We start from the raw sequence: 11,070 nt of genomic DNA on the forward strand, positions 1-11,070 counted from the left end.
ATAACCTATAAAATATGGTGTGTTCTAGAATCTACTGTACTTAGAGAAGATAAGCTGGTAATAGCAGGCTTTTAAACTTAAAAAGTGATGAATCAATGAGAGGGTATTATCGTGGTCTTTCAATACTTTTTCTGGTCATAAAACTCCTGCGTCACTCAATGAGAGAGCTTCATATATCGCTCACGCAATTTCCACGCTGCGGCGCTGGCATAGCTAGTAGGGGCTACACCAGCTACGCCTTCACCACAAAGTACCAGTCCTCCACCTTACTATTTAAAGGGAAAAAAAAGATAAATGTAGTTTTCGGTGCACTAAATATTACGACTTGTGGCGTTAGCCACCACCATATCTAATGGTTACAGCCATATCAATTCATCCATCCATCCAGGGGGACGAGAAAGCCGGCTCGGCCGGCTGCTCTGCTGGCCACCATTAGAAGAATGTTGGCGTGGAGCGGAGGTGGTCGTGCTGATCGCCCCCCCTTTTTTTTGCTTTTCAGGCTCGCAACGTGTTGACAGCAATGCCCAACACTTGCTGCATGCCGGGCTATCACTCTGGATACAAGGGCACCGGCGAAAAAGTTTCCCTGTTCTGTTTGCCAGCCAACGCTGAACGACGCAACAGGTAGAAACGTACGATCCCGCGACAGGGCTGCCGGATTTTTGTTCGACTAAAAGTATGCTCGCGTAGGTGAAAAACATTTTGATGCCAGTGACACTGCGCGTGCAGACATTGTAATGCGGACATCGACACAGTAAATGGAGATTTTGTTTCGCCGTACCGAGAACGACTGAGACTGGTGGAAGACACCGTACCAAGGATTTTCGGAGGTTTGCCTTCTTACCTCCCCAAACCAAAACAGCATTCGCATGTAACGAAGGGCCCACCTTTAAAAAGGTTGAGAGAGCTTTCTCCGGATTGTGATGCGACAGTCGCGAATGCAGACGTCTCCACTGCAGCCGACAAAGAAACCGATGGTAAGTCTAGCACAAAGTCTGGTACCGTGGACAAAATAGCCTGTGCCAGTGTTTACATGAACATTGTTGAGAACATCCTGCTGGATGACCGCACTTATTTGGTCAGTTTTGGCTGTGAAACACATTTTGTGAGCTCTACGGAAGAAGTGCACTTTTTTTATTAGGTGCCGTCTGCATTTTCTTACGCGTGAGCAAAACCTCGGAAGGGGTTCGAGCGGCCGTGGCAACACAAACTGTTTCGTGCTGACAAACATCGTTTATCCTGCCCGGCCAAAGGAGGGAGCAAACCAGGGTCATAAATTTTTTCTGCGATTTTCGTTGTGCCGTCCGCTTCATCTCCCCACTTTCATTCACATTTTAGGAAATGCAGATTTGAATAAACTCTTATGTGCCTGTGCTCATGGCAGTTTAGAATTCTCGACGATTTCCAGTAATTTCAGCACAAAAAAAAATGAATAAACATGTCGACATGTTTGCCTACATGTGCTTGCAAGGCGTAGCATAGTTGTCAAATTTAAAATGTTACCCACTGCTGTTACTCATAGCACGTAGTTCCTATATCTAGCAGCTCCACAACAGCTTAATCTCATTTTTAATATTTAAAATCAAAGACGCAAATTATGACATCAAAGAAAAAAAAGAACACAGTTCGAGCACCCCTCTCCGTCTTTTGTTGCACGCGTGCAGTTGAAGCCGCAATCACTGCTGCCGTGTCAAACTCCTCATCTCAATTTTTATTTACACAGAGCTGGTCTGGCTGCTTACCCTAATTGTTGGTTTTGTGGAGTGCCTAAGACAACAGACCAATATCTAATATCTTGTAAAAGATGCGCCGCATTGCACAAAATTACATTAGGTGCCGCCTTTCGTCTCATAAGACTAGAGTTATATACTTCAAATGTACTTTTTTGGGGGGCTTTGTCCCTAGGATTGAGTGATGGGAAAGTTGGCAATGCATTGCAGGAGTTTATTAATGGTTCAAAGAGATTCAGACTGTAGAACCAATTATTACTACTAAATTACTTGTTTTCAAATTGTTTTATTTATTCATTTATCAATTATTGCTGAAATTACCTGCTTCATTTTCTATATCTGCAAATTTTTTTGTCAACTTCTAATATATATTTTTTCCTTTGATCCCTCTCATTCTTTTAAAAGCTGTAAGCTAACATAAAATTATTTTGTTAGAACTACCCGGTTCTTGGCCAATCCCCCAGTGTAGGTGGTGCTACAGTTTCTAGGCCAATCCTTCTAGGCCAATTTTCCTTCTTGTGGTGTCTTATTCTGAGCTTTTAATTTTTGATCTGTCGGGTTTAACGTCCCAAAACCACGCTATGATTATGAGAGACGCCGTAGTGGAGGGCTCCGGAAATTTCGACCACCTGGGGTTCTTTAACGTGCACCCAAATTTGAGCACACGGACGAGCTTTTAATTTTTAGCTATCGTAATTACTCAAATCTAACACGCACCTTTTTTCCGGTTAAGCGAGTTCATAAATTGCATGCGCGTTAGAATCTAGCACGAAAAAAAAATTAATACAATCATTCTATGCCCATCGGCATTCCAAAATGGCCGCCCCCTACGTGCGTCGGCACGGCGCGTTAGCCATTTCTCCCTATGTGTTTCCCATGTGCGGCACTTCGTACGTGTGCTGAGAAGTTCGTCATTTTGGTGTGCATTAGCATCGACGACATGAAAGGGCCAACTCCAAAAACTTGACGAGTGCACCACGATGCCGCTTTTAAAAGAAAAGTCATCACGTATGCCGAAACGGACGTAAATCGGGCTGCATCGCGGTCGTTCGGAGTTCCCGAAACATGCGTGCGGGACTGGCAGAAACAAAAGCAGAATATTGTCGACAGCAAAGATTCACGCAAAGGCTTAAGCGGACCACAGCAGGGTCGGTTTCCGCAAATTGAAGAGCTGCTCGGCGAGTATGTGATTGAGCAGTGAGCGGCACAGCGGCCCGTGACGACAGAACTGCTCCAAGCGCAAGCTATGCAGTTAGCCTTAGAAAAAGGGCTAATGCAGAGCCAGTTTGAAGCGAGCAGGTGCTGGCTAACTAACTTTATGAAGAGGAAAGGCTTTTCCCTCTGAAGGCGAACAGGCATATGCCAAAAGTTTCCGGAGAAGTACGAAGAAAAGCTTCAGTTTTCAGAGGTTTGTCCTAAACTTGCGGCACAACAACGGCTCCCTGCTTTGGCAAATCCGGAATGCCGATCAGACGCATCTTTACTTCGACATGCCTGGCACCACAACCGTCGAGAAGAAGGGGGCGAAGCAAGCGCGTGCTGACATCGGGCCACGGCAAAACTAGAGTGACGGCAATGCTCCCTTGCACGTAAGATAGGCACAAGCTTCCCCCGCACCTCATATTTAAACGGAAGACGCTCCCGAAAGGAGTCTTTTTCCCGAGTGGTGTGATCATGTGGGCCAACAAAAAAAATGGGTGCGCGTTGCAATCGATGTCTTACTTTTTTTTTTCGTCGTGGAAACCGGGTGCATGTTGCAATCGTGGGTGCGGTAGAATCAAGTAAATACGGTATGTTTCACAAACGATATCCCTCAAGAGATACTTCAAGGTTATTAATGCCAAGTCACCCCGATACACAGATTTCTTTATTGGCATGTGAACTTCTATTGGCTGCTTCGTGGTGACCAACAGAATAAAATGGCAACTATTCCAAAACTGAATGTTACGTGCAGCCAGAGCATAGCAGCTCCACAATCTCTAGAGCAAAATGTATTAGCCTCTCAGTCATCTAGAATCAGTCACAGTGTTTGGTTTAAGCTCGAAAGTGGCTATGAAGGAATGAAGAAATTTATGAACGCTATGAATGTGCATCACTTGAAAGACGGACTCAGTTAGAACATTGCCAGCAATCAAGAACTTGGGCAATTTGAAAACGCGCATCATGGGCCACTTTGACAATACTAATAGCTGCTATGATTTGTTAATAAGAACATGGAGAAGGAAAATATTTGAAGAAGTGTATTTGATAAGAAATGCTTCCGCAAACATGCTACAGCCCTGCTAAGTGTGGCCGATTGATGCCCTCCTGCTTACAGTGGCGCCTCTGGTGGCCACTTTTGTCCCCATATGAAACTTTCCTGGGAGTTTCATTACCAGAAAAAAAGTATTCAAGGATCATGGTAATAAGCTTGTTTAACCTTAAAGTGGGGCTTGGCGTATGAGCGGCTTTTCTTGAATAGATGCATTCACAGTACGGCACACTACCACTGCAGTAAAACAACCTTTACAGAAGGTTACATGCGGTCTAATGTACAGCCACTCTGATAATGATATTTCTCTAATTCAACTTCTAATCAAAGCACATTCAAATACTGTAATATATTCGGCCAAATATTCAAAGTTCTCGAATATTTACCAAAGTCTACTGCACACAAAAGTGGGATTTTCCGGAAATGTTAACACAAATCTTCTAGTATCGTAGCTCATTGAGTGAATTGGCACGTCTACGTCTCAACTAGCTGGGCGAATAGAATGAGGACACCAAAGAAGAAACATAAAATATCAGCGCTTACAACTGAACAAATTATTTGCACCCACACCACATATAGTGATCAGAAAAAGATTGTACATTGGACATGCATACACCAGCACATTTGGCCCTCCTTAAACATGGTGCAAGAACCACAAATGAAAGAGCCTGCCTCACTTCCAATGCTTTTGAATTTTGATTGCACAAGTCATCAGCTTCAGTTATTTTGTGACAATAATGCTATTCCATGCAATGAGTATGTACATTCTCAATGGCACAATAGCCTTTTTCAAGAGCTTTGTTTCTTTTTAACCATATTGTAGCACGGAGTACTTCCCTGGCACATTTAAAAGTGCACAAATTGTTTTACAAGTTTTTTTTTATTTCATAAAAATGTAGCACAGTTTACTAGCAATAAAATTGGAGTCGGAATCAACAATCAGGAAATATTTCACCGTGGACATGATGTTTAAAACAAAGCACCTTCTACATTTTTAAATCATATATATTCCGTCATATATAGCCATGTTTACAATAGCTAATAAGTAGTCACACAACCTCAATCCCCAGTATATTCGTTTAGCGTATTCTCGGTATGCATCCTAAGGAAATCAGCCTTAATAAGGTGAACACGCTTACTTTCAGCTCGGTCAGCTCCTTATCCAAGCTCTTGATCTTATCTCGAGCATCAGCCTGCAGATATAAAAGCTTGATATGAAGAGTATGAATGCAATGTAATTATGAATGGGATATATTCTGTCCATCTTTTATCACACTTTAGATACAAGCACACTTATGGGTTCTTTGTACTCCAGCACAACACAGTGCAAGTTAGCGTGACGAAGCACAATAACTGCAGATTATCAGCCATCACTTACTGTCCTTTGTTATTACGGGATCTTCCCTAAAAAAGTTACAACTTCGAAATGGTAGACGCATATAAACAATCAGCAACAAATAAGGAATGGGTAACCTGCATTAGCACTGGTCAAACACACAAAAGATTACCTACGCAAGCTCAGTGATGAGATGCCTCATTTATAGCTTCTGTGTTGCGATGCTTTTATTCTGGTTAATCGGCACAAAAACATGCATCATTCCATTCCAAGTGCATACTTGACCCAAAGTATCTCATGGTAAAAAAATCTAATGCATTATTACCAATGTTTGAAAAACATTTCAGCAATGTCTGTGAGTATAAACGTTGCCTTTCTGCAAGGTGGGTGAGCTAGCTGAAGTAGCAGCAATCAACCTGCTGCAAGAGCTTTCACTTAATTTTGCATACACCATCTGCAAATTCACCAACAAATGGGTTCTGGCTGATGTGTATGCAGAGCTGTTCTGTTTCGATGTCACCTACACTTAAATTCAGCACGTGCCTCATGCTTAGCTATTTGCCTTTACCATAAAGCAGAAAATGCACCAAGCATGACATAACCTCAAATAACACATTCATGTTAATACTAACGCTCTTTTTCTCAACAAGTTCTGCTTAAAAAGATAACACAGCAGCAATGTTTACTCACAGAATTAAATGACCAACTTATGGCTAATTAATGAATGCACTTGCTTCTAACGTCTTTATTTTGTGATGCATAAAAATATTGCCCCAGTCCCACTACTGCCTTGTGGCAGTAGTGGGATTGGCTCTTAAACTTGTGCCAAAGCCAAATTCACCCTTTAGTGGCTAATTTATAGCACCATCACATGGTTGTCCTGTTCAATGGGCACAGGGTGTCGCAGAGGTGTCCCGGAATAGGGACCTTCCCCATTTTTCTTGCATACAAATAAAAAATGTTTTGATCATCATCAAGCAAATGTATGAATCAATCATGACAATTGTGAAGATGGGTTTGCACAAGGGTCACCCTGTCAGTGGAGCTGGGAAGGACATAACATATCTGCAAGCCCATCCACAACTTTCTATATAGAATTTCTTGCCAATCTTCATTGCTTTTAAAGCTGATTAATCCCTTAACAATATTAGATGAGCATAACTTGTCCTTGCCAAGCTGTTTTGATATAGTGTGGCTTATCTACTTGCGATATCTCCACATAAGCATTTTCAATGATAGTCTCTTGTTTCCAAGCTAGTTCTATGTCACTTCGCAGATAGCAGCACTTGCTTGGCAATTTATTCAACTGCCATCACACATTTTTAGCAATTTGTGTTTAAGAAAGATTGCACAGTGAAGGCGGCACATGCGTTGCTCGTGCATCGCCGCAGAAAAGAAGCCTTTGGTTATCATACAGGTCTTCAGGCGCTAATTGTTTAGACAGTTAAGTTTAGTGCGATGACATGTTATATTTGTCAGTTTCTCAATGATGACAGTAAACTTCATTATGCTACTTCGACATAATACCACACCAAAAATTTTTTTTTTTTATGTCATAACATGCATTTCAGAACAAAATATTCAATATTAGGTTGAAAAACAATAAAACTGTTCAGACAGAAAAACTCCCAAAAACTTAATAAGCATTAAAAAAAACAAAATGGTTAAGGAGTCTTGCTTAATGAAATGATTATGCAGAACCCAGAAAAGCACTGCCAGCTTACTCCATGCAGCCAGTCAGCATTATGCCTTAAGTGGCATCGCCATAGTCAGTCAGCATTATGCCTTATGTGGCATTGCTATACAGTGAACTGGTACATGTTTAAATGCTGGCTAGGGTTATCTGGGATGTCCTGTATATCTAAGGTATCTCATACTTGCTTGTGCTCGTCTCCTTCTTCCTGTGTGTAGTGTTTAGTTGCACCCTCACGATGGTTTCTATGTCAAAGCACCAACTCACACAGCAGTCAACTCTTTTGTATCTAATACAAATTCCAGCCATGTAGTACCGGGCACAAGAAGTACAGTGCAATTATACCATATCCTCAAGATCACATCCTACATTAAATGGCTGAAATGAAGTACAAACATGCACAGATTTGTGATATTTTAAGAATTGAGGTACGTGTTTCGGGATGCACCATGATGACAGCTGTATAGGTTTTAATACCAAAAAGCAATGCCGTAAGCAACGAAAGCACCTTACCCGGTCGCGCTCGGCCTGATCTCTGACGGTCTTTACAGCTGTGAAGATAAAACAAGGTGTCATCAACAAATGCTGAACACGCTTTGCAAGAGCTAAAAAAGCAAACAGCTCATTAATTAACACCTAGCGGGGAATATGGTGAAAAAATAAAATACAAAAACTTTAAAATTTAGATGAGCTAAACCACAATTTCAGAGTCTGTACCGGCTCCTTGGTTACAATAAAAGTCACCATGCTCTTTCCTTACAAGATGGGGTTCCCATGGTTCTCATTGCTATGATTACTAGCTAAGATTACTGAAAAAACACAGGTGTACACCTTTTACAACTATACAGCACATTCTAAAGCAACCCAAGGCCCAAGGTCAAGATCACACAAAAACAATAAACTCAGAGTGTTAAGATAAAGTTCAAATGCTGGGCAGAATAAATATGACGTACTTCAACAACACTGAATCTACACACACATCTCTTCCACAACAGAAAAAAAACGTTCATGGTAAACATGAATTCCACCTGTACATTAGGTCAGATTAATCTTTGCTACTTTTAAGCTTGCAAAGCCCAAACTAAACACAAACACAAATTATCTTGACACACATTTTGAAATGCATAAAATAATTATGGTAACAAAATATTACCATCTTCGGCTTTTTTTCTATCTGTTGTTTCCAGTTGTAGCGTCTTTTCCAAACGACTTTTGTGCTCATAAACAACTGCAAAAAGAAAAAGACAAGATGTCCAGGAAGCACACATTTCACATAATGTTCCCTTTTCATTAGACCAGCCTTTACTCTCTGCTCTGAATCTCATGCGTCTGTTATAAACATCCTTTCTCACTGCCCGACAGATTCTCCCCCCATGGGCCCTAGAACGCCTCAACACCTCAGAGGACTGGGAGACCCTACTGCGTTCAGAGGACCCGGTCGAGCCGACAATGGCTGCTGCCAGCGTCATAGAGCACCACCAAAGGAACGCTTGAGCGCAGCGGGATCGTGTGGGGCCCAGGAGCCTGTGTGCTCCAAACTCCTTTGTTGAAATAAAGTTTTTCTCCTCCTCCTCCTCCCAGTGCACTGAAAATCTCCCAGAAGCCACATGCTTGCCATAGTGGTGAGTATGAGATGAAGGACATTTTTACACTGCTGTTCAATTTAAAGGAAATGATTGTAACAGCAGTCAGTAGGACATATGTTAAACACAGTGTTCCAAGCCTGGCAGCTGCTTTCGTATTGTTATTGGCTCCAAAGCACTGTGCTCAAGTGTTCCAGGTATGCACATGTTATTGGCTCCAAAGCACTGTGCTCAAGTGTTCCAGGTATGCACATGTCTGCCAGCACATAAGCAAGCTATATAAAATCTCAAATAACTCAAATACACTGTAACTCAAATAACTCAAATACACTGTAGCTTTTTAGGCAAAGTATATGCAGAAATGCACAATTTGTTAACCAAGTGTACTAGAAAGCTCATCAGCATGAACCAATAAGAAATTTTCACTGGGGTCTTGACAAAAGCCCAATTTTTCGTTCTTGTTCCAAGTTACACAACTAGAAATCCAGTCTTGTTGCAGTGCTTGACAATTGAAGGAAATAAATGAATACAACAGATAGGCCATCCAAGATTCAGACACTACAGTCATAAAGGAAATGAAATGTAACTATGCTATAGCAGAAGCGATTTACCGATGACAAATGCCCTTGTTATAAGCGCACACAATGAACCTGGCGAAGGTTGTGTAACTGCAGCATCAAAAAATATCCGCTTGATAGAGTGCTTTCAGCTTGGATCACACCACGATCAGCTCACTGAAAAGGCAAGACTCCTCTAATAACAGATCAAGATTATTTGAGGTATTCTTACAATACCATCGAAGTATCGGATGGGCAAACAAGATATTTCATAGAGTAAGATAGACTTCTACACGCATCAGGCCGTAGCAATAAAGTAGCAGTTAGCAACTGCAGGTAAACGGTTTATGCATTTCCGTCAGCATAGGCGCGAATGCAGCAACCACGCTCGTACGCGCGCGGTGAATAAAAAGAAAGCACACAAAAACACGCCCAGCAGACGTGGCGGAACAAGGTGAGGTATGGCATTCAGAACTCGGCAAAGTGAGAATCAAATATCGTGCATATCCACCTTGTAGCTGGGCAGACAGCGAGTCCCTCTGCTGCTGGCACTTGTCGTTCGATTCCTGCGAATCTTTTAACTTGGTGTGCGTGGAAGACAAGAGGAACACCGTGAACAACATACAGCAGCCTAAAAGCACGTACAAAAATGTACGGACTTTCGAATTCCTCATGATGACGGCCGTGTTCATGTTGCCCGAACTTCACTGCAAGTGGAGCGCAAAAAACAGGGGAAAGAAATAAGTGAACTGAGCAACTACGTTACACAGCGTGTTGTCGGCAACGAATTCATCCCCGTCGAAGCGTTCTAAAACGACCAGGCAACTTTTCCTTCTTTTTTATCTCGACCACACGAGCGCGCGCTCGCGTGCACAACCGCGGTTTTCTCCGACATGAAGAGCTAACCGCTTCCGTTCTCTTCAACAGCGGGCCATTAGAAACTACAACACGAGCTCAAAAGAGTCCATGCGAGAATGTAGGGCAGCAAGGTATTAAGAAATAGAAGTACGACGAAATTTGTCACGCACGAAGCAAATATGTTTTACAAACTAACAATCTATGACGTCTAAACCAAGACAAAATAATGTTCTTCTCGGCAAATGTTCAACGCCTTCCTACGATACACGATGACCGCTTTCGGTAGGCGTGTGTTTAGGCATGACAACACAGAGCGGCACTACAAATACCATTTCAAAGGCGGCCGCTTGCACTCCAAGGAAGACTGCATCGTTTGAAACTAGCGGCGGAACGACGGACAGCATTCGCAGATGCCTGGAGATCATCGAGTGTGGAATAGCGACGCGACTCTTTTTACAGCTGACACAACACGAATCAACGTAAACATTTGCGACGTGGACGACGACGGCCACTGATGCATGCCGGGAGATCGGCCCGTCCGTTTCGTTTCAGAATGGGCTCTCCGCGGCTGCTCGTACCAGCTGCTCAGTAGCAGTCAAACCAGTCGACACACACGCTTCGCCACTGGCTGCGTGCAGTACCTCCGTCTCCTCGGCCTAGATGCAGGCGTTCGTTCAACGCCCGTGTCTCTGTCACAGTTTTCATCGGTCACATCGCTCTGCCGCCCCTGGTTATAAAAGTGCCGAACGCGGTTGTCTGACCAAAGCAGCCAACATTTAAAAGGACGCACTGCGGACGTGCAGTGCAGTCGCCAGTTATATTCTTGTATGACGCACGATAATTCGTCTCTGTGGTTTCGTTTGTGACGCGCGCAGCTAATTAGTAACTTTTTAAAACGTAAAGTAAAGCGTCCTCTTGTCCCCGCTGTGCTTTCGCACTTTCACGGGAATTTAGCCTAACTGCGGTCACACGCGGCGACAGCTTAACTGCGGCCTCGTGCTCGAGCGTTGGATTTGCAGGTTTCTCCTCGGCACACACGAGCCACACAGAGAAGCCATCTTG

General features: G+C 42.9%; 1 protein-coding gene across 5 annotated transcripts in view; it reads right to left on the reverse strand.

Annotated features, from left to right (window-relative positions):
• LOC119182453 (uncharacterized) overlaps positions 1 to 11,070 on the reverse strand; it is a 66,339-nt gene that overhangs the window by 42,225 nt on the left and 13,044 nt on the right. The window contains exons 1-5 of one of the 5 annotated variants that reach the window (XM_075888882.1): positions 10,338 to 10,889; positions 9,662 to 9,857; positions 8,164 to 8,238; positions 7,524 to 7,561; positions 5,121 to 5,174 (exon numbers count right to left, since the gene is read on the reverse strand). In XM_075888882.1, the coding sequence (XP_075744997.1) occupies positions 5,121 to 5,174; positions 7,524 to 7,561; positions 8,164 to 8,238; positions 9,662 to 9,842 (348 nt within the window). In that variant the 5' untranslated portion in view covers positions 9,843 to 9,857; positions 10,338 to 10,889. Of the gene's footprint in view, positions 1 to 5,120; positions 5,175 to 7,523; positions 7,562 to 8,163; positions 8,239 to 9,661; positions 9,858 to 10,337; positions 10,890 to 11,070 lie in introns of those variants that run through there. The other 4 variants (XM_075888883.1, XM_075888880.1, XM_037433371.2 and 1 more) reach the window with 4 other exon arrangements.

The sequence above is a fragment of the Rhipicephalus microplus genome, chromosome 3 (assembly GCF_043290135.1).
Source record: "Rhipicephalus microplus isolate Deutch F79 chromosome 3, USDA_Rmic, whole genome shotgun sequence".
NCBI classification, from domain to species: domain Eukaryota; kingdom Metazoa; phylum Arthropoda; class Arachnida; order Ixodida; family Ixodidae; genus Rhipicephalus; species Rhipicephalus microplus.